We start from the raw sequence: 22685 nt of genomic DNA on the forward strand, positions 1-22685 counted from the left end.
CTTCTTGTCGCCCCCCCCCCCTTCTTGTCGCCCCCCCCCCTTCTTGTCGCCCCCCCCCCTTCTTGTCGCCCCCCCCCCCCTTCTTGTCGCCCCCCCCCCCTTCTTGTCGCCCCCCCCCCCCCTTCTTGTCGCCCCCCCCCCACCCCTTCTTGTCGCCCCCCCCCCCCCCCTTCCTTGTCGCCCCCCCCCCCCCCTTCTTGTCGCCCCCCCCCCCCCCCTTCTTGTCGCCCCCCCCCCCCTTCTTGTCGCCCCCCCCCCCCTTCTTGTCGCCCCCCCCCCCCCTTCTTGTCGCCCCCCCCCCCTTCTTGTCGCCCCCCCCCCCCCCTTCTTGTCGCCCCCCCCCCCCTTCTTGTCGCCCCCCCCCCCCCCCCTTCTTGTCGCCCCCCCCCCCCCCCCCCTTCTTGTCCCCCCCCCCCCCCCCCCCAAAGCTTTTGTGGGGAGCTCTGGGTGCTGTTTTGGGGGGCAATGGGGGGGCAATGTAAAAGGGATTTTTAGGGTTTCCAGCCTGTTTCTTATCAAATCCCTGATTTCCCCTCTGCTCCTAAAAATGTCCCTTAAATCTCATCTCCCAAGGAAATAAATTTTAGGGAGGGAGGGGGAATGCTCAGACCCCAGCACAGCCTTTACTGTGTCTGTTTTAATTCCCCAGGGATTTTTCCTCTATCCCTGAGCCCTCCCCGTGTCGGATGTGACTCCCAGGAGGTTTTGATCAGTGAATTCCCAGCTCAGGGATAACGAAGGCACCGGGAATTTTCCTCCACCAGGTAGGACTAGTGGGGGTGGGGTGGTGTTTCTTTTTCTTTCCACCAAGGAGAGCCCCCCAAAGGGACCTGGGGGGGAAATGGTTGGATGGTGTAGGGCAGGTGGAGGTGTTTGTTTTCTTGGCTGCGCTGCTCCTTTTTTTTTTTTCCTGTTTTTTGTTTTGGTTTGGTTTTTTGTCCCCCTCTTTGTCTTTGAGCCCAAGGCTGGAGCCTTCACCTGAAAAGTTTCTTCAGAATTGGGTTTTCTGGAGAAGGCAGCCCTGGCTCTGGAGTCTTCTCCTCCCACACGAGCTGGGCAGTGACTCATCTTCCTCCCAGGACTCAGTTAAAGCAGCATTTTTTTTTTTTTTTTTTTTTTTTCCTTCGTGGGGTGGGGGGTGCTACGTGTGCGTCTGTGTCTCCCCTGGAAGGAGAGACAGACAGACAGACACCATGGCTGCTTCCTCCCTGCCCACCTCGGGTCACTGCTCCCCGGGGTCTCCTCCATCTGGGGAGGAACTTTTCCCCCCGTGTGCTGGGGGAGGAAGTGAGGGCTGTAATTACTCATTTGAATAAAACCACTTCTGCCTTCTCCAAAGCAACTGCTTAAAACTGACTCAAATCAAACCAGAGAATCAGTCAGAGGGTGGCTTGGTTTGGAAAGGACCTTAAAGATCATTTGGTTCCAACCCCCCCCCCCCCCTGCCATGGGGACCCCTCCCCCCAGCCCAGGGGGCTCCAAGCCCCATCCCAACCTTCAGCACCTCCAGGGATGGGGCAGCCACAGCTTCTGGGGACACCCAGGGGCTCCCCACCCTCAAATCCAAGAATTTCTCCCTCATCTCCAACCTCAGTACCCCTCTTCAACTTTTAACCCCTTTCCCACGTCCTCTCTTCTCTCCACCCCCATCTCAGATCCCTCCCCAGCTTTCTTGGAGCCCCCCCAGATCTTGGAGGTTGCTCTGAGCTCCCCTGGGAGCCTCCTCTTCTCCAGGCTGAGCACCCCAATGCCAGGGGAGCTGCTCCAGCATTTTAGTGGCCTCCTCTAGCCACATTGCTCCCCAGGGGGTTTGGGATGGGATTTGGAACTTTGTAACTGGGTGTTAAGGGAAAAAAATTTTAAAAAATTGAAGTTGTGCAGCTCTGGGAGCCTCGTGTTGGCATCTCACAGCTTGGGCTGCCTCTCCCTGCAGCATCACAGCCCAGAAGTGAGGAAGAGGAGCAAGGAAGAGGGGTGAGGAAGGCTGCAGGAGGGGATCAGGGGGGAGATTTCCTGCAGGGCTTTTGGGGCACACAAAGAAATAACTTTTTTTTTTTTTTTTCCTCAAGGTACAATTTCCTGCAGGGCAGTTTTTTCCCTGGAGGTTTTGGGTCCTGGATCCCAATGTCCTACACACAAAACAAGTGGACAAGTGGCCACTTTTTTCCTTTAATACTTAACTGGAGTGGCCACTTCTCTTTCTCTGGGGCTGGAAGTGCCCTCAGGAATAATTTTTAACCTGCCCTGGCTGGGCCAAAGGGAAGTTCCTCTGGCCCAGACTTCCTGTGCTTTTGGAAAGGGAAATGCAGGAAAGTCCAGGCACTGGGAGAGGAATAATGGGAGGGGAAGGGGGGTGGTGGCAGTGGCTCTGATGTCCCCTGCTATGGCTGGGGGTGATGGGGAAGCTGTCCGCAGAGCTCCAGCACCTCAGCTTTTGCAGTGAGGAAATCCCAGAGTGGGGAGGGTTGGAGGGACCTTAAACAGCACCCATGCCATGGGCAGGGACACCTCTGGATGTGTTCCTGGGGGATCCTGCTGGGGCAGGGGGGTCCCAGAGCTCTAAAGGGCCCTTCCAACCTCTGACATTCTGGGATTCTGTGGGATGAGGTAGCTTGAAGCTCTCCAGGGTGTGGAGGAATAATTGAGCTTCAATCTTTTTAATAACACCTTGGATCCTCACTGCTCAGTTTAGAAATTGGTCAAGGAGAGAGAGGGAGAAGTTTGGCTGCTTCCTGGGAGAGGCAGAAGTTCAGCTGAAGGGAGAAAGAGGAGAGGAGAAGTGAGGTGAGGGATGAAGATCTCTTACAGTAATTCTACTGAAGAGAGTTTTTAGGATCTTTAGGAGTTTCTAGGATCTGGTTTCCTGCAGCTGTCTCAGTGCAGTTCTGGTTACACCACCTTCCAAGTGACTCCTTGAGAAGTCTCCTTCTCTGTCTCTGCTGGGACAGGGGGGTCGGGATGGGGCAGCTCTAAAGGTCCCTCCCAAGCCTCAACTTTCTGGGATTCCAGGATTCTGCTGAGGGTTTTCTCCTCCCCTCCCATCACTGTGGTTTGGGGGTCCCATGGGTGACAGCTCTGGTGCTGCAGGTTCCTGCTCCCCCTCTTGGTCCCCCCTTGGGGGGTGGGGGCAGCCGTGGGTGCTCCTGGGCACCCCTTGCCCTCTGGCAACACCAGTGGGAGCAGTTTGGGAAAGGTTGGGAATGGAAATGGAAGCCCAGAGCAAGAGAGATGGGAATGGAAACGCTGCTTCCAACAAAAATGGTGTCCTGCAGCTCACGGGGACATTTTGGGGAGCATCTGTCTGATTTGGGTTAAATTTTTGTGTCTGAAGCTGTGCCCCCCCCTGAAGAAAGGTGCCAAGAAGTGGGTAGGACCAGAGTTGGACTTGTGGGTCTCTTCCAGCTGAACTTTTCTGTTCTAAAAATGAAAAGTACCTTTTTTTTTTTTCTTTTTCTTGGAGTAAAACCTTTGTGGAGGGTGTTGAGCTGACAGCCCCTAAGGACAAAGTTACCCCCAGAGTGAGGAGAGGGCAGGATGGTGACACCAGGGTGTGGGGGACATAAATGAGGAGGGGAACAAAGGTCTGGGGAGATAAGGGGGGTGAGGGCCTCTCAGAGGCTCCCAACTAGAGCTCTCAGCCCTGCTCTGCAGCAGCAGATGCTGTGCCTGGGGCCTGGGTCACCTCTGGTGGCCAAAAGACTTCAGTGGGACTTGAGCTGTGGCAGGGTTGTCACCCATGCCACCCTTGCCTGCTGCCACTTTCGTGGGGTTTGCTGAATCACCTGGAACTGGAGCAGAGCTGTGGTTGTTTCCTTATCTCTGGTGGGTAAGGGCAGTGTCAGCAGAAACCTCGCCTGTGTGTCTGTGTTTGAGAGACTTGTGGCAGCTAATAAATGGAAAGTGTGGTGTAAAAGGGATGGAAAAACAATACCTGGAACCTTTATCTGAAGATCTAAGAACAGTTTCCTCATTGCCAGGAATCCATGCTGCCTGCCCTAGGCATCAGGACCTCCTGAGGTGACATCTGAGCTCTGTCTTCTGGTCACTGGGACACTGGTGAGTGACTCCTGCCACAAACAACACCCCCAGGGGGGTTTCCAGCTCCCAGAGGTTCTGGGGGGAAGCACTGCTGGGCTAGAGGAGCTGAGGGAGGTAGGAAAAAAGGATGTTTGGAACATACGGAATCCCAGAGATCCCCCAGGACAGGTGGCACAGGATGGGGTCCAGCTGGGCTTGGGATGTCCCCAGAGACTCCACCATCTCTCTGGGCACCCTCAGAGCCACCAAATTCCTCCTCAGGCTGAGAGGGACCTTCCCAAGGTCAGGTTTGTGCCCCTCACCTCTTGTCCTGGGCACCCCTGGGTGTCTGTTCCCTTCCCCTGACCCCCCCCTGAAGGGTTTAGGAGCACTGAGAAGATTCCTTCCCCCCCCTTTGGTCTTTTCTTCTCCAGACAGGGAGAGATGTCCCAGTGGCACAGGATGGGGTCCCCAGGTGGGTTGGGGATGTCCCCAGAGACATTTCACCACCTCTCCCTTAAAGGGGCATGGAGATGATGGAACCGGGGACATCTCTCCTGTGAGGAAAGGCTGAGGGATGTGGGGGTGCTCAATCTGGAGAACAGAAAAACACCCCCCCCCTGGATCTTCTCAAAGTTTACCCAGTGTCACCCCCCCTGCCATGGGGACCCCTCCCCCAAACCCCATCCCAACCTTCAGCACCTCCAGAAATGGAGCAGCCACCCCAAAAATCATCTCCTGGACCACTCAGATGGGCTTGAAGGTTCCTTCCAAACCATTCCCTGATCCCAAACCATGGACAGGGACACCTCCCCCCAGCCCAGGGGGCTCCAAACCCCATCCCAGCCTTCAGCACCTCCAGGGATGGGGCAGCCACAGCTTCTGGGGACACCCAGGGGCTCCCCCCCCTCCCAGGGAAGAATTTCTCCCTCATCTCCAACCTCAGGCTCCCCTCGGACACTTTCAAGCTGTTCCCCCTCCTCCCATCCCTCCAGGGCCTCATACAAAGTCCATCTCCAACATTCCTGAAGGAAACTGGAGGGAACCTGAGGGCACTTCAGGTGCTGGAAGTTGCTCCAAGGTGTCCCAGGATCCTTCTCTAGGCTGCACACCCCCAATTCTCCCATGGTGGCTGCAGAGCAGAGCTTCTCCCCCACACCTGATGCTGCCTGATTCCCAATCCTAAACTTTCCCTCTTTATTCTGGGGGCTCTTCACTTTGAGGAAGAGCCCTCCTCAATCCTGCCCCACTCCTTTCCAGCCTTTTCTCCTGGAGTCTGGGACAGGTGGGTCTTGTGCTTGCCCAGGGAAGTTGTTCTCTTTGTCCCAGTTTGTAGCAGAGGGGATTGTTTTGTGGGTTTTTTTTGTTTGTTTTTTTTTTTTCCCAGTCTCAGACATTCAAGCATTTCTGTGGTCTGGGTCAGTGCTGGGGAGGTCAAACCTATTCTGCTGTCCTCTGGGTGCTTCCCACACAGGGCTCCTTCTGGGAGAGGTTACCAGGAGTGGGTGCTGGAGCTGAGCACCCAAACCCCCCTGGCAGTGGAGGTTTTGTGGCTGGAGCAGGAGCTTTTCCTCCTCTTTGCTCCTCTGCTTTGTGGGTGACAGAACTTCAAACCACTGCAGGACATTGGGAGGGGGCAGCTCTGCCCCTGCTCCTGGGGCCTTGGCTCCAAAAACCCCAAAAACAGGGAGAAGGAGGAGGGGGAATCTGATCCCCCAATCCAGGGGGGGGATGTTTGGATCCTCTGGCAGGAAGGGGGATGCTCCTGGCAGTGTTCAGGGGACTCCTCTGCTTGTAGGGAGCACAGAAAATTCAATTTATTGATTTGGAAGTTCCCTTCTGCAGCTCCAAGCCTCTTGCTCAGTGCCTGCTGCTCCCCAGCTGGAAATTGCTGCTCCAGGGGAAGGGGAATTCCTGCAGCTCATCCCAGGAAGGGGGGGCAGCAGAGTTACCCCCCCCAGTTTTAGACCAGGGGAAGAATTTTAGCCCAGCTCCCCCTCTCCTTTCCTTCATCTGTTGGGGAAGGAGCTGCCTGTCCAGGGCAGGGCACAGCTCTGCCTCCCATCACCTGCCCTGGGGGTGCTGAGCTTCCCAGTTCCCTGGTGCCTCCTCCGGGACAGACAGGAGGAGACTCAGGCCCCAACTCCTCTGGGACACCCAGGGCTGGGTGAGAGACCTGGGGGGGTCTCATCCCTTTCCTGGGGTCCTTTCTGTGCTGCACAAACTCTGATTCTGACCCAAACTCTACAGAAGGAGCTCTGGTGGGCACTGGGCTTGTTTTACCTTTTCATCTTCACGCTGAGAGGTGAGGTGGGGATGTTCTGGTTTGAGTGCCTGCTGCTCTTCTTGCTCTTTTTATTCCCTCCCCTTCCCAAAATTCTGCTTTGGTCCTTTTCAAAACGTGGCTGCTGCATTTCTGCTCCTCCTTTCATCAGCTGAGAAATTTCTCTGCTGAGAAATCCCTGCTCAGGGCTCTTGAGGAACCTGAAGTTTGCTTGGAATGCCTGGGCTGGAGAGAGGTAGGGCTGGACCTGAGCGTGGCTGGAAGGGAGGAGGGGGGCAAGAAAGCCCAGAATTTATCTCAGTAATGGACAAAAAAGTGTTGTCAGAGCAAGCTGAGCTGGGCTGTGAGGCAGAGATGCTTTTGGGGAGCAGACAAGAGGCAGCCTGGCCCTGGGGATCTTCATTTGGGGCTCTGCCACAAAAAGGAACCACACAAAGGTTCATGGCTGGGGACACACACACACACACACACACACACACACACACACACACACCTCGTGTGGTTTTGCTCCTACAAACTCAAAATCTCCCCTTGTGGTGTCCCAGTGCAAACAGGTCCCAGGGGGTGCTGATTTTTGGGTCCTGTCTTCCCCCAAAAGCTGGCAGCTCCACCTGGATGTGGCCCTGAGGTTTTCACTCCTCTGAACTCGTGATGTGGGCAGCTCATCTTTAATTCCTTGCTAATCAGGCTCTTGTCATTTTCCCCCCCCCCACTGCCTGCTCCAATGCCAAATTCCTGGGAAATGGTCTCAGTGGTGGAGCTGGAGCTCTCTTCCCCCCTCCAGGAAGCATTCTACAGGTCTTGGAGCAAGGGCTGGTCAAGGCTTGTGCTTTTTCTGGTGTTTTAGGGTGAGTAATCCATCAGAAATCACTCTCCTGTCACTCACCTCTTCTCTGGGTGCAGCTTCCTCCATCCCAGTGCCTTCCCCCACCCCACCCCACCAGATCTTTTCCAACTGTTTAGGAAATGAGGCAGCTGGGTAGAAAAAAATAAATAAAAATCAGTGATCAGGGCAGCTCCAGAAGCCAAGGGGGACACAAGGAGCTGTAGAAGTTCTTTGTCCTCTTCCCTTTTTTTTGCTGTTTTTTTTTTGTTTGTTTGTTTGGTTTTTGGCTGAGCACAAGGGAGCTCTCTCAGCATGGTTGGATGGTTTGGATCTTTCCCAGCAAACCCCTGGAAGGTGCCAGCACAGGTTGACCAGAGCTTGCCAGGTGGGAATGACCTCAGATGCTGTCCTCTATCTCCTGGAATCTCAGTAAATGAGTTTATTATTTCAAAGGCCACTGGAACAGCTTCAGAAGGGCCCAATCTTTTTTTTTTTTTTTCTTTCCCACAGATTTTATGACTTTGTGAATCCCAGGACCTTGAGTTCTGGACTCTTCCTGCAGAGCCCTGGGTTGGTGCCATGCGAGGGAGAACTTTTCCTTCTGGAGCTGAGTTTTGGGCTGCCTTTCCTGGCTTCCTGCACCCTGGACAGGCCATGGAAAAGGTTTTTGGGCTGCAACCTCTGTCCTGGTTGTGTGGGGTGCTGGAAAGCAGCTTGTGCAGCTCTCCTGGGCAGGAGCTGCTTCTGCTCCAGAGTTGGATGTTCAGCTCTTGCTCCTCAGCAGGGGATGAAGGTTGGAATCCTCTTCCTCAGCTCCTTTCCCAGGAGCAGGTTGTTATTTCCCTGCAGAATTCAGTGGTATCCTGTGGGTCAGTCAGCTGAAGGTTTTTTCCTCCACTTGTAGCAAAAAAAAAAAACCAAACAAAAAGAAACCATAAAAACCCAAACCCAACATAATCTTGAAGTGATGAGGGAGAGGTTTGAGTGGTGTGGGTGTCCCTGGGGGGTTATGTGTTCTCCATGGGATTTCTTTTGCTGGGGAAGAGGGATGATGGAGCAATTCTTAGCCAGAACCTGTTTGTGTTTCACAACAAGGGAGAAGCTCAGCAGGAGTGTGGAATGTGCCACATGCAGGGGCAGCTCCTTTCTCTCAGCCTTCCCTGAATTTTTGGGCTAGGAGGGGAAGGATTCCTCTGCTGCTCTTCTCCTGGGATTAGAAAGGAAGGTGCAGGTGAAACAACTTGGAACAAGAGGAGGAATTGGAAATCTAGGATGGGTTCATGTGACTCCAAGTGTCCTGGGGAAGCCTTGGTGGGAATAACTGCTGCTCCAAATCCCAGAATAATCTGAGTTGGAGATCTGCTGGAGAAGAATCTTCCTTTTGACCTGGGCTTGCTGTGTCCTGCAATTCCCTGGTGGGAATGTGAGCTGGGAGAAGGAACTCTGGCAGATCAGGAGTGAAAATATGGAAGGAGGGACACGGGGGCTGCTTCTGCCTGGAGTGAAGAGGAGAGGGAGGGCAGGGAGCTGCTGCTGGGGATCTGGGGCTTGAATTTGGGAGCTCAGCCAGCCCTGGTGATCCAGCTGGATCAGCACCCCATGGGGTGTTCCTGCACCCTCCAGGTGAGCCCAGGGGGGGTCATCCCCTTTTCAATGCCAAGAAAACCCCAGAGGAGCAGAATCAGTGCTGGGGCCAGAGGCAGACAGGCCCTGCTGGTAAACACAGGTTTGTTACATCCAAAAAACTCAGCAGCAGCAGCCTTGGCTTGGCCAGAGGTGCCTCTGGCAGCTCCAAATTGGATTTTTTTTTCTTTCAAATCTTCTCTCTCTGATTGCTGCTGATCACTGAGCCCTCCCTGACATCCCTTGTCCAGGCTGAGCGTGGCTTTCCTCAGCCTCTGGGGAGTCATAAAAGTCAGGGAGAGTGGAAAAAACCCCTAAATCATAGTGGTACTATCTCTTTTCTGTACTTTGTCCCCTTTTCTTTTTTTTCTCCCGAGCTAATGAATACTCAGGGCAGGGAGGGTGCTGGCTGGGGTGGGGTGGGTGTTCCCCTGGCACAGCCCAGAGCTCTTCCCCTGAACCTGCTCTGTCTGGAGGGGTTGAGTCCTTCCCCTGAACCCAGGAATCTCCTTTCCTGGTAACTGCAGAGTTGGAGGAACCTTTTCCAGTGTCTGCTTCAGCCTGTGGGTTCCCAGAGTGAGGTAGAACCAGATTTCCACCTTGGGGCTGCAGAAGGTTCCCCAAGAGGCACTTGGAAGGTGGTGTAACCAGAACTGCACTGAGACAGCTGCAGGAAACCAGATCCTAAAAACTCCTAAAAATCCTAAAAACTCTCTTCAGTAGAATTACTGTAAGAGATCTTCATCCCTCACCTCACTTCTCCTCTCCTCTTTCTCCCTTCAGCTGAACTTCTGCCTCTCCCAGGAAGCAGCCAAACTTCTCCCTCTCTTTCCTTGACCAATTTCTAAACTGAGCAGTGAGGATCCAAGGTGTTATTAAAAAGATTGAAACGCAATTATTCCTAGCTCTTAAAACTCATCCAGTGCCACCCCTCCCCTGCCATGGAAAGGTGCAAAAAAAAAAAGGCCAAGAAAAATGAATAAATTGCAGAAAAGGTGCTGGAAAGCCCAGGAAATAGGCAAAGATAAAAAAATGCAGAGAAAATGAAAAACCTCAGAAAAGATGCAAAAAGTGAAGGAAAGGTGTAAAAAAGAGCACAAGAGAAGGAAAGAAGAATGCAGAAAAAGCAGGAAAGGTGCAAAAAAATCCTCAGGAGAGGTGCAAGAGAGCTCAGGCAAGGTGCAAGGAAGTGCGGGAAAGGTGCAAATAAATCTGGGAAAAGTGGAAAAACCAAAAAAAAAAAAAAGAAACAATGCAGGAAGGATGCAAAAATCTTTGTAGTGGGGCTAATGGCTCCAGGTGGGTTCCTGAGGCCAACATTGGGTCTGGTTCTGGTCCTGGCAGCCCAGGGCAGGCTGGGGGTGGCTTCTGCTGCCTGCAATCTGTTTACTTCACTCCTTCCACTCAGGGGAAAGGCACTCAGGAACCTTTCCTTGCTTCTCCCTCCCCACCTCAAGCTTTGTTGCCCAATTGCTGTCTGAGATCCCATCAAAAGAATTCCTTGGATGTGGGGGGGAAAAGAATTTTTCCATGTCCCGGCTGAGGGATTGGGGGTGCTCAGCCTGGAGAAGAGGAGGCTCCCAGGGGAGCTCAGAGCAACCTCCAAGATCTGGGGGGGCTCCAAGAAAGCTGGGGAGGGATCTGAGATGGGGGTGGAGAGAAGATAGGACGTGGGAAAGGGGTTAAAAGTTGAAGAGGGGACATTGAGGTTGGAGATGAGGGAGAAATTCTTGGATTTGAAGGTGGGGAGCCCCTGGGTGTCCCCAGAAGCTGTGGCTGCCCCATCCCTGGAGGTGCTGAAGGTTGGGATGGGGCTTGGAGCCCCCTGGGCTGGGTGGAGGGGTCCCTGCCCATGGTTTGGGATCAGGGAATGGTTTGGAAGGAACCTTAAATCCTGTCTGAGTGGTCCAGGAGATGATTTTTGGGGTGAGTGCCCCATTTCTGGAGGTGCTGAAGGTTGGGATGGGGTTTAGGGGGAGGGCTCCCCATGGCAGGGGGGATGGCAATGAATGATTTGGTCGCCCTATGGTGGCCTCCATCACCCTCTGAGGGAATGGTTTGGTATCAGGGAATGGTTTGAGTTGGAAGGGATCATCTGAGTGGTCCAGGAGATGATTTTTGGGGTGGCTGCCCTAGAGGTGCTGAAGGTTGGGATGGGGTTTGGAGCCCCCTGGGCTGGAGGGAGGGGTCTTTAGCCCATGGATGATCTTTAGCCCATTGAATGGTTTGGGTTGGAAGGAACCTTGAAGCCCATCAGAGTGATCCATGAGATGATCTTTAAGATCCCTCCCAAGCCATTCCCTGATTCTTGAAGCTGATCCCTCTTGGTCCTTGGGTTGTCAGACTCCTGAACCCTCCTCTGGATACCTCATGGCAGGGATATTTATTTTGCAGACTGGGAGTGTCCAGGTTCTCCAGGCAGGAGCTGTTTCCTGACATGGGAAGAGCCTCCAGCCCTGCTCTGGGGGTGTTGGCAGAGGCTCTGGGAGGGTTTGATATCTAATCAAATTAATTGAGGAAGGGGTGGCATGAGCAGACTTGCAGCAGCTCATAAATAACCCCTGGGCTCATGACACCACCAGCCTTGCCAAATTTTCTTGCCTGCTTCCCAGGAGGTTGCAAAAATCCAGAAAAAGCAAAGTTCTTCCAGCCCAGCTGTGGAGCTGAGTGGTGCCATGAAGGAAGTAGCTGGAGGTCCCTCCCTCCCTCCCTCCCTCCATCCTTCAGCTCCAAACCATTTCCCCTGCTCCTGACACTCAGGAAAATTCCCTCTTCAGCCTTCAGGGATTGCTCTGAGCTTCCCCCGGAGCCTTCTCCATGACCTCACCAGACCCCTTCACCTTTCAAGGATTTTTTGGCTTTCTCAGCTCCCTCAGCTTCTCCCAGGGGAGCTGCTCCAGCCCCTGGATCATCCCTGTGGCCTCCTCTGGATTCATCCCAACAGCTCCGTGTCCTTCTCCTGCTGGGGACCCCAGAGCTGGAGTTTGGGGTCTCACAAGTGCAGAGGAGAGGGGGAGAAGCCCCTCTCTTGATCTGCTGGCCATGCTCCTCTTGGGGCAGCCCAGGACAGGGTTGCCTTATGTTGAGCTTCTCATCAGTTCATCCCAAAGTCTTTCTTTCCTTCAGGAGTGGGAAAATAGAAAATATTATCCAGGGAAATGGTCGAGTTCTCATCCCTGGAGATGTTCAGGGTGAGGCTGGAGGAGGCTCTGAGCACCCTGGGATAGGTGAGGAGGTTCCAGGGGGTGCCTGGGTGACCTTTGCAGGTCCCTTCCAACCCAAATTATTCTGTGATTTTTTTGGATGATGGACCAGGAAGGGTTTGGAGATGATGGAAAAATGGCAGAGGTTGCCCAGGGAGGGGGTTGAGTTCTCATCCCTGGAGATGTTTGAGGTGAGGCTTGAGGAAGCTCTGAGCACCCTGGGGTAGGTGAGGGGGTGCCAGGGGTTGGACTGGGTGACCTTTCCAACCCAAATTATTCTGTCATTCTCTTCAGGGCTCCTCTCAACCCACTCTGTACCCAATTTGGAATTTTCCCAGGGATTGCTCCGACCCAGCTGCACTTGGACTTTCTGAACCTCCTTCACTGTCCCCTGGCCCATTTCTCAGGCTTGGGAGCTGTCACTCCTCCATCAAATAAATCTGATGGAGAGCAGCTCAAGCAGAGCCTGCAGCTCCCAAATTGTCTTTTTTATTTCCTTTCTTTCCTTATTTATTTGTTTTTTTTCATTGTCTTTTTTATTTCCTCTTGGTGCCAGGGCTGGGGTTGCTCACAGGCTCTGGGTGGTGTGAATGGGCTGATTGGGGCTGAAAAAATCTGAAAACCTCAGCTTCTTGTCAGAGGCTGCCTGGAGTTTTCTTTTTGCAAAAGCACCTGTCAGAAAAAGAGGAAAAAACTCCTTGGTTTGGGTCTCTCCAAGACTTTGTGGAGGTTTTGGTAGCAGAGAGGTGGCTGGGGGGGAGGACTGAGGCTGCAGGGACCTCATGGGGTTAGGGTTAGGGTTTGGGTAAAGGTTAAGGTTAATTTTAGGGTTTGGGTTAAGGTTTGGGTTGGTTAAACCTAACGTTTAAGTTTAGGGTTAGGGTTAAGTTTAGAGTTAGGTATAATGTTAAAGTTGGGGTTAGGGTGAGGGTTTGGGTAAAGGTTAAAGTTAGGGTTAAGGTTAGGGTTAGGTATAATGTTAAAGTTGGGGTTAGGGTTTGCGTAAAGGTTAAGGTTAATTTTAGGGTTTGGATTAAGGTTAGAGTTGGTTAAACCTAACTTTTAAGTTTAGGGTTAAGGTTATGGTTAGGTTAGGGTCAGGTTTTATGTTTAGGGTTAGGTTTAGAGATAGGGTTGAGCTCTGCTCTTTCTTTGAGGTGTTTCCTTTTTTCAGATGAAAACATTCCTCTGGTTTTTCTCAGGAAATGTTGGGCCATCTCTGAGCCATTTCCCCACTGCCCTCAGACCCTGATTCCTGTGTCTCATCCCAGCTCCAGGGCTGCTGGAAGGATGGAGGCGTTTGGGTGGGTGGGAATTCTGGGCTGACTCAGGTTCCCAACTGGAGCAATCATCCTCTGAAACCTCTTCCCAATCATCCTCTGAAACCTCTTCCCAATTTTCTCTGCAACCTCTTCCCTTCCTCCAGGACCTGATGAGCTCTGAGTTGTGCCACATGGAGAGAGAAAAAGGAAAAATGATGGAGCCTGAGGAAAGGCAGTGGCAAAATCCTGCTGGGTCCTGAAGGGGTTGGAAAGAAAGACTGGAAAACAAAGGATTGAGGCTCAGGAATCCTTCAGGGGGTGGCAGGAGGATGAGGGGAAGGGACGTGGGGCTGTTGACTTGGTCTGGGGAAAACCAAGGGGGGGGAATCTTCTCAGTGCCAGAAACCCTTCAGGGGCGGTCAGGGGAAGGGGACAGACACCCAGGGGTGCCCAGGACAAGGGCTGACCACGGGAAGATCCCTCTCAGCCTGAGGAGGAATTTGGTGGCTCTGAGGGTGCCCAGAGAGGTGGTGGGGACATCTCTGGGGACATCTGTGACACGGGGATGGGGACACAGGGATGGGGATTTTGGGGACATGGGGATGATGGACCCCAAGCCCCCTGGAGGTGGAGTCTCTGGGGACATCCCCAACCCACCTGGAGACCCCATCCTGTGCCACAGGGACATCTCTCCCAGTCTGGAGAAGAAAAGACCAAAGGGGGGGGAAATCTTCTCAGTGCTCCTAAACCCTTCAGGGGGGGTCAGGGGAAGGGGACAGACACCCAGGGGTGCCCAGGACAAGAGGTGAAAGAGATTGTAGAGGATGATAGGGAAGAGGTTTCAGAGAAAATTGGGAAGAGGTTGGGTTGGAAGGAACCATCTGAGTGGTCCAGGAGATGATTTTTGGGGTGACTGCTCCATCCCTGGAGGTGCTGAAGGTTGGGCTGGGGTTTGGGGGGAGGTGTCCCTATGGCATGGGGTTGGCACTGGGTGACATCCCAGCTCTGGGGTTTGCAGAGTTGGTTCAGCAGCAGCCACTCAGCTCTCCCTGACACCATCCCAGAGCTTTCACCTGCTCAGCCTGGCTTGGGACATCAGCATTTGGAGCAGGATGTGCCTGAGGTTCCAGGAGCAGCTCACCCCATCCCTTTCCCTCCCTGTGTCCTGGCCCAGAGGCTCCCAACATTCCTGCAGCTCCCGTAGCAACCCCAGGACCTTGTGCTGTCTCCTCCTGGATCTGTGGCAAGGAGGGGGTGTGGGAACCAGATAAATGGGACCTGAGCTGGCAGCTCCTTTCCTGCTCACCCCACCCACATCTCACCCACCAAGTGGCTGGAGTTGGACCTTCTCCTTTGACTCATCCACCTCCAAAAATTTGGAGTTGGCTCCAACCTCATCCTTTCCATCTTTTTCCTTGCAGGTGGCTCCATGTCCCAGCTCCAGAGCTCCTGGGAAGTGCCCCAGCGGAACAGGACAGATTTTCCTGATGCAGGTAAATCCTCAAACCTTCTCCTCAGCCTTGGGGCTGTCTTCTCCTGGGAGTTTCTCCAAGCTCCATTGGGTTCTGATCCAAAGGAACCAGGAGCTTTGTTACAAGATGGGAGAAAACTCCTGGAAGCATCTGAGGAGTTCAGGGAGCCCAGGAGGGTTGGGGACATCACTTCCCAACCTTTGGGATTTGTCTGCCAGCTCTCTGGAGCTGCTGTCCCCTGGCAGGGGCTCAGGAAGAGCTCAGACTTTGGGTTTTTGGGGTGACTGACTGAGATTTTAGTTGCTTGGTTGTCCTCTTGGGTTTTTTTGGTTGGTTTTTTTTGCTCCAAACTCAGTGTCTGATGTTCCTCAATGACTGAGGGAGAGGATTTTCCAGGGGACAACTCCAGCACCAGTTAAAAGCCTTTTGGAGATCAGACAGGAGCCAGCTGGGCAGTGAGAAAACATTTAATGGTGCTTAAAACAACAAAAAAATTTTATTGGAAGGTCTGGAATCAAAACCTCTCAACCCGAGATGCACAGAAGGGATCATTCTGTACAGGGGGAAACTGAGGCACGGGGATAGTGCTGTCTGAAACCACAGCCTCAGTGGTGCCTTCACCAAAATTTGGTGAAAATTCCCAACATTCCTCTTTCTTTTTTGGTGCTTTTTTATCCTCAGCCTTGACCTGATCCCTTCCAGCAGATCCCTCCAGGCAGGGAAAGAAATCTCCTCAAATCTCATTGTAAAGCATTCCAGTGCTTCCTCCCTCCCCAGGGAGGATTTTTTCAATTCTTTTCTTTAACTTGAGGAGGGTTTGGGGTTTCTCTCACTTAGGGGACCCCTCAGGCACCATTTCCTGCCCTTGCTCCAGGGAAATTCTGTGCTGGTCTCCGGGCACCCTGACCTCTTTCCTTGTGGTTTGATTTATTGTATTTTTTTTTTTGTTTTTCTGCATCGTTTTGGGTGAATTCTGCTCCCTCTGAGGCTTTTGGAAACCAAACCATCAAGGAGGGAGCTGAGAGAAAAGAAAAACCCACATGGGGTTGGGGTGGGATGGAGGAGTTCACCCACTGAAGGCGGCAGCAATAGGTTTGAGGGGGGACAGTCCTGGTGTTCCTGGCTGGCTGAGCAATTGCATAGGGAAAATGGATAAATAGATAAAATAGATAAATTGATTAAAAGAGGCAGATAAACACCAGCTGGAACCTGCTTTTTGGTGGCTCTGGTGCTTGGTGTTGAATCCAATCCTAGTGCACTCTTGCCAGGTGGTGTTGAATCCAATATTAATTATCCAATAATATTAATTATCCAATAATATTAATTATCCAATAATATTTATTATCCAATAATTATTATTTCCTTAACTGAAGGATAAAGCAAAGTAACTGAACTGAGGTGCTGGTGTGGGGCTCAGTCCTGACACCACAAAGTATTCTGACTGCAGAAAAAGGTTCTCAAAACCAAAAACTCCTGAAGGATTTTGCATTTCTCTGGGACCCTGAGAGTCCTTCGTCTTTGCTCAGGGGTAAAAGATGAGGCACATCCCATCCTCATCCTCTCTCCTGCTCTGACTCTGATGGAATTCTCTCTTCTTGGGCAGCCTTCCAGGGTGCAGCTTTTAGGACCCCTCTGCTCCTTGTCCTGAAGCATCTGATTTGTTTGCATCTAATTTGTGTGGGGGGTTTTGGGGTTTTTTTTTGGTTTTTTGGCAGAAAGGGGGGCGAGAAGGTTTACAAAATGAATCCCTGACCCTTTCTTTGCTCCTCTCAGACATGGAGCCTGTGGCTGCGAGCACCTCACTGCCTGACCCGGCTGCTGACTTGGACCGGAACCTCCCCAGGATCTGTGGGGTCTGTGGGGACAGAGCCACGGGGTTCCACTTCAATGCCATGACCTGTGAGGGCTGCAAGGGTTTCTTCAGGTGGGTGAGGGGCTCCTGGGGGGCTGGGAATCTTCCACCACAACCCCAGAACCTTGAGGAACACGAGATCCACATTTGGGTCACACCAACACCCCCTAACAATGATCCAGGATGGACAAGGACATGGGGGGAGGGGGGGCTTGGTTGGATTGGAGCCAATGTGTGGCCTGGTGGCCCAGATAGCCACCAGCATCCTGACTTGTGTCAGTACTGGTGTGGCTTGCAGGAGAAGGGCAGGGATTGTCCCCCCTGTGCTGGGAACTGCTGAGGCCACATCTCAAGTGTTGAGGTCAGTTTGGGACCCCTCAGAATGAGAAGGATCTGGAGGGGCTGGAATGTGTTCAGGGATGGGGAAGGGAGATGGGGAAGGGGCTGGAGAATGTGGAGAGGGGCTGGAGGACATGGAGAAGGGGATTGAGAACATGGAGAAAGCTCTGGAGAAGTTGTGAGGAGCCCCTGAGGGCCCTGGGGGTGTTGATCCTGGAGCAGAGGAGGCTGAGGGGAGACCTTCTGGCTCTGCCATCCCCTGAGAGGAGGTTGGAGCCAGGGGGGGTCGGGCTCTGCTCCCAAGGAACAAGGGATGGGCCAAGAGGAACGGCCTGGAGTGGTGCCAGGGGAGGTTTGGGTTGGAGCTTGGGGACAATTTCTCCCCTTTTGGGCTGTCAGGGCCTGGGCTGGGGTCCCCATCATCCCTGGAGGGGTCTCCAAGCCCTGGGTGGGGGTGCTGAGGGTGGTGCTGGTTTCAGAGGTGCTGTTGATGATCTCAGATCTTTTCCAAGCTCCATTTCCCTGATCCTCCTCCATGATTCCTCCTTGCCCAACCAGTGCCCTCCTTGCAGACAACCACCACTCCTGCTCATCTTGATAAGGAAGAGATCCCAAACTCTTTCCCTTCCCGTGGGTGTCCCCAGGATTAAGGAAGAGGTTGTTTTCCCCTTGGCCAGAGATTTCCATCTGTCTGGGAGCCTCCGTGGGCTGCCTCTGGATGGGAAAAAATACCCCTGGAATTTACTTTGGAAAACTAACCCAGTGGGATGGCCAAAAAAATGTTTTATTCTTTCAAGCCACAAGTTCTGATGTGCTCCAAAGCTTTGTGTGCTCCTGTGTGGAGGTGCCAGGGGTCTTCTGCTCAGCTGGGAGGGTGGGCACTGAGGTTTTTCCAACATGGGAACATCTTTCACTTGCTCCATGGGGTCTTGGAGCTTTTCAAGTGGGTGTAAGTTGTTTGTGCAGCAGTTTGAGGCTTTTTCCCATCATCAGCTGGGGGTCTTGAGTGGTCCTGAGTTGCTCAGCAAGGCAAAAAACAGAGAATCAGGAGTCCCAGACTGGTTTGGGTTGGTGGGACCTTAAAGAACATCTCATTCCACCCCTCTGCATGGGTTGGGGACACCTCCCACTGGGCCAGAAAGCTCCAAAAAAAAAAAAAACCCTGAAAGGTGCTGGGTCTGGATTTGTGGTTCTTCCATCAGTGATGCTCCCATGGAGCTGTTGCTGAACCCTTCCCATGGGAGTTCCCACCCCTTGCACCCAGACAGAAGAAGATTCAGGGGTGGTGAAACCCCAGGAGATAATGAGGGGTGTGGGATGGGCTGGGAAGAGGTTTGCTGCAGGGCTTTTTCTGAGATGGTGGCAGAGGTGACTTTGCACCCTGAACTGGGCTCCTGGAGCCACAGATCTCACCAGGTTTGAGCAATTTCCACTCTTTCAGACTCTTTGAATTTTCTCTTAAATTGAAGTTAGGAACTCTCATGGCTTCAGGTTCCTCCTGAGGAGAAACTTGATTGCTCTGAGGGTGCCCAGAGAGGTGGTGGAGTCTCTGGGGGACATCTGTGACACAGGGATGGGGACATGGGGATGGGGATTTTGGGGACATGGGCATGATGGACCCCAAGCCCCCTGGAGGTGGAGTCTCTGGGGACATCCCCAAGCCGAGTGCTTCAAGGGGGGGGTCAGGGGAAGGGGACAGACACCCAGGGGTGCCCAGGACAAGGGGTGACCATGGGAAGGTCCCTCTGGACCTGAGGAGGAATTTGGTGGCTCTGAGGGTACCCAGAGAGGTGGTGGAGTCTTCAGCTTTGGGGACATCTGTGACACGGGGATGGGGACACGGGGATTGGGGACACAGGGATGGGGATTTTGGGGACATGGGGATGATGGACCCCAAGTCCCCTGGAGGTGGAGTCTCTGGGGAAATCTCCAACCCACCTGGAGACCCCATCCTGTGCCATCTCTCCCAGTCTGGAGAAGAAAAGACCAAAGGGGGGGGAATCTTCTCAGTGCTCCTAAACCCTTCAGGGGGGGTGCCCAGGACAAGAGGTGAGGGGCACAAACAGGGACCTTGGGAAGGTCCCTGTCAGCGCTCGAGGAGGAATTTGGTGGCTCTGAGGGTGCCCAGAGAGGTGGTGGAGTCTCTAGGGACACCCCAAGCCCAGCTGGACCGCATCCTGTGCCACCTGATGATCTCCAGAGGTCCCTTCCCAGCCCTGGCACTCTGGGTCAGAGCTCTGAGGGTTCCTCTCTCCTTCCAGCTGCCAAAACCCTGGGGAGGTTCCACAGCTTTATTTTTTTTTTCAGTCCTCTCAGCCTGCAGACACAATTTGGTCTCCTCTGCAGACTGAACCAGGACCAGACTGGACCAGAACCTGTTCTGCACCCAGAGTTTGATGCACCAGAGTTCAGGGGTGCTGCCACCCACAGCCCTGAGCTTCAGGGGTGACTCCTGGAGGACCTCTTGGTGGATCTCCCTCACCTTGGGGACCTCCCCAAGGGACGTGGCTGCCTGGGCTGAGGTCCCTGAGGTTGTCCTGGGTTTTCTGACTCCATAAAATGCATCAGGAGCTGAGTGGCACCTCTGGATGCTGAGCCAGGCCCAGAACCAGGCAGGAGGCAACCTTTGGTCGGGTGCTTCAGAGTCCACTGCTTTCTGATGATGCCAACAGCACCATTCACCTTTTTTTCAGCTCTGCTGTTGGTTCAGGAGCTCTTAAAAAAACCCAAAAAATCACCCACCCACCCCCCCCCCCCCCAGTTAAACCCTGGTGATTTATTGTGCTGGGATTTGGCTGGAGCATCCATCACCTCTTTGCTTTCTTCTGCCAAGTCCTTGTTTCCTGGGAAAGGCTTTGGGTGTTTCCCACCCCCTGAAATCCCCACCCAACCCTGCAGACTCTTCCCCTCCAACCTCAGACCACCCCCCCCCCCGCCCTCCTCTGCCCCCGATTTTTTTTTTTTCTCCTCCCCTCCCTGAGTTTGTGGCAGGGAAGGACTTGGTTATTTTTACCATTCAGCAGCCAACCTGAGCCACGGGGGCTTAAATAGGCCTAAACCCGTCTGATTTTGGTTTTTTTTGTTTGGTTTTTTTTTTTTCATCAACCCCCCTTTCTCATTCCCCCCCAACCTCAGAGTCCCCCCCCCGATTTTTTTTTTTTTCTATCCCCTCCCCGCTCTGGCTTTGTGGTAGGGTTGGTTATTTTTACCCTTCAGCAGCCAACCTGAGCCACGGAGGCTTAAATAAGCCTAAAAACGTCTGACTCTGGGTTTTTTTTTGTTTGTTTTTTTTTCATCAACCCCCATCCCATCGAACCCCCCCCCCCGGGGGCCGCCGCTGCGGGCCCGGGGACCGCGGGACCCCCGGGGGAGGGGGCAGCGAAGCAGCTGCTTCCAAAGCTTTCCTGGTGCCCCAAACCCCTTGGGATTTGGGAATAAACGGTAATTTTCCCACCAAATCCCCCAGCCCCAGGGCTCTGTGGTTTCTGCATTCCCAGCCTTGCCCTGGGCCAACCACCTGGAGCTGCCCCTCTCCAAAGGAGGAGATTTTGGGGGTGTCCAGCCCCGACTCCTGGTTCTTGGGGCAGCAAAAATCCTGCGGGGGGGGGGGGGGAGAAAAAGCTCGGAAAGTGCCAGCGGCTGCTGGGTGAGAGAGGAATTTCTCGCTTGGGAAGGTCTCTGCTGCTCCCGAATTCATGTTCTTAAATGCATTTATTCATCTGGGAGGTGAAGGGAGAGCAAAGCCTCTTTGTTTACATCCCCTGCTCTAAAATAACCTCTAATTGCTGCCTGCAGCCCGGCCCCACCGCACCCTTTATGTTTATCCCCTCCGGGCACAACCCCGGCGCCGAAGCTGCCAGGGGGGGCCCTGGGCCCAGGGACCCCCCCTTTGTCTGTCCCTGGGGCCCGGGGACTGAGCACCATCCTGCCAGGGGGTTTAGTGCTGCATTTACTCCTCTGAGTATCCCTGGTGTTTTATTTACCCCTCTGGGTATCGTCTGAGTATCCCTGGTGCTGCATTTACCCCTCTGAGTATCCTCTGATTGTCCCTTTACCCCTCTGAGTATCCCTGGTGCTGTGTTTCCCCTCTCAGCATCCTCTGATTATCCCTTTACCCCTGTGAGTATCCCTGGTGCTGCATTTACTCCTCTGAGTATCCTCTGATTGTCCCTTTACCCCTCTCAGAATTCTCTGATTGTCCTTTTACCCCCCTCAGCATCCTCTGATTGTCCTTTTACCCCTCTCACCACCCTCCTGTTCCTTTGCCTCCATCCCCCCCCCCCTCTCCCTTCCCTCCCCAGCAGCACAACTCCCAGCAGAGCCCTTGCCCAACCCCGGAGTCCCTTTCCCTGCAGCAGGGAGGAGGCAGCTCGGTGGCTGTCACCCTGCTCAGCCTCGGGGACATCTCCCTGGAGCAGGGAGGGGTTTGTGGCCCTGACCCTTTGGCCCTGGAGGGCTGGCAGGAGGGGATGGACGTGGCAGGCTGTGGGTTTGGGTGGAAGAGAGGGTGGTTATGAAGTGTTGTTGCTTCTCTTGGGTCCTGCAGGGAGGTTTCTTTCTCTCCTAAACACAAATAACCACTCCAGACACTGCTGCCAGCAAAGCCAGGGCCTGGAAACAGTTCTCCTTCCCCTGTGTTCTTGGAAGTTCTCCTTCCTCTGGTCCTTGGAAGAAGTTCCCCTTCCCCTGTGTTCTTGGAAGTTCTCCTTCCCCTGTGTCCTGGGAAGAAATTCTCCTTCCTCTGGGTCCTGGGAAGAAGTTCTCCTTTCCCTGGGTCCTGGGAAGTTCTTCCCCTGTGTCCGTGGAAGAAGTTCTTTTTCCCCAGGGTCCTTGGAAGAAGTTCCCCTTCCCCTGGGTTCTTGGAAGAAGTTCTCCTTCTCCTGGATCCTGGGAACTTCTCTTTTTCCCCTGGATCCTGGGAAGATGTTGCCATCCAACAATTCCTGAACCCCCCAAATCCAACCACAGAGGTTTGAGCCTCTACCCCAGCAGACCCCAGACTCAAAGCAGGGAGATTCCCAGCACCCTCCTAGATCCTTCTGCCCAAGGGATCCCACACCTCCTCCCAGTGTCCAGGGCAGCCTTTTGCACCACCAAATGGTTCTGATTCCCCCCCAAAGCTGTTCCTTTCTCCTTTCTCTTCCTCTTCAGGAGAAGCATGAAGAGGAAAGCCATGTTCACCTGCCCCTTCAGTGGGGACTGCAGGATTACCAAGGACAACAGGAGGCACTGCCAGGCCTGCAGGCTGAAACGCTGTGTGGACATTGGGATGATGAAGGAGTGTGAGTAAACCCAGGAACACCCCCTGGGATCTCCTTTTCCTCCCCAGGGAAGGTGTGGGGAAGGCAGCTGTGCTGGAGGAGGTGGAGAAGAGGCAGAGAGGAGGCTGGAAAGGGCAGGAGCTGTGATGGGGAATGGGTGAGAGGAGTTGGGTTGATGGGTGAGGTTGTTCCTGGATGGGGTTGGGATCTGCTTTGAGCAGAACCTTTGGCTTAGTGAGAACATCCAGGCCTGGTTGGGATTAATTCCAAATCACACTGACTGAGCTCACTCCTGGCCTGGCCTCTGCAAAGACAAAGTCCTCCTCTAGTGTGGTTCGGTGTGCTCCTTGCTGCACCCAAACAGGGGGAGCTGGAGGAACTTTTCCACCCTGACAGGAACTTCTGGCAGCCTGGAAGTGGGGTGGGCTTTGTTCTTAGGCTTTGCCTGCTGGGCGCTAATTCATTCACTGAGGAGGGGGTGGGAGGACCTGGGTAGATCACCAGATCCAGACCTGTGGCTGACACCCCCCATCCCTGGAGGTGCTG

General features: G+C 53.7%; 1 protein-coding gene across 1 annotated transcript in view; it reads left to right on the forward strand.

Annotated features, from left to right (window-relative positions):
- Positions 1-485: 485 nt before the first annotated feature.
- VDR (vitamin D receptor) overlaps positions 486-22685 on the forward strand; it is a 31674-nt gene continuing 9474 nt past the window's right edge. Inside the window, exons 1-5 of the mRNA XM_071732830.1 lie at positions 486-764; positions 3978-4056; positions 14637-14708; positions 16461-16611; positions 22030-22160. Coding sequence (XP_071588931.1) covers positions 14645-14708; positions 16461-16611; positions 22030-22160 — 346 coding nt within the window. The 5' untranslated portion in view covers positions 486-764; positions 3978-4056; positions 14637-14644. The remainder of the gene's footprint in view (positions 765-3977; positions 4057-14636; positions 14709-16460; positions 16612-22029; positions 22161-22685) is intronic.

This window comes from Heliangelus exortis, unplaced genomic scaffold (genome assembly GCF_036169615.1).
Source record: "Heliangelus exortis unplaced genomic scaffold, bHelExo1.hap1 Scaffold_90, whole genome shotgun sequence".
NCBI classification, from domain to species: domain Eukaryota; kingdom Metazoa; phylum Chordata; class Aves; order Apodiformes; family Trochilidae; genus Heliangelus; species Heliangelus exortis.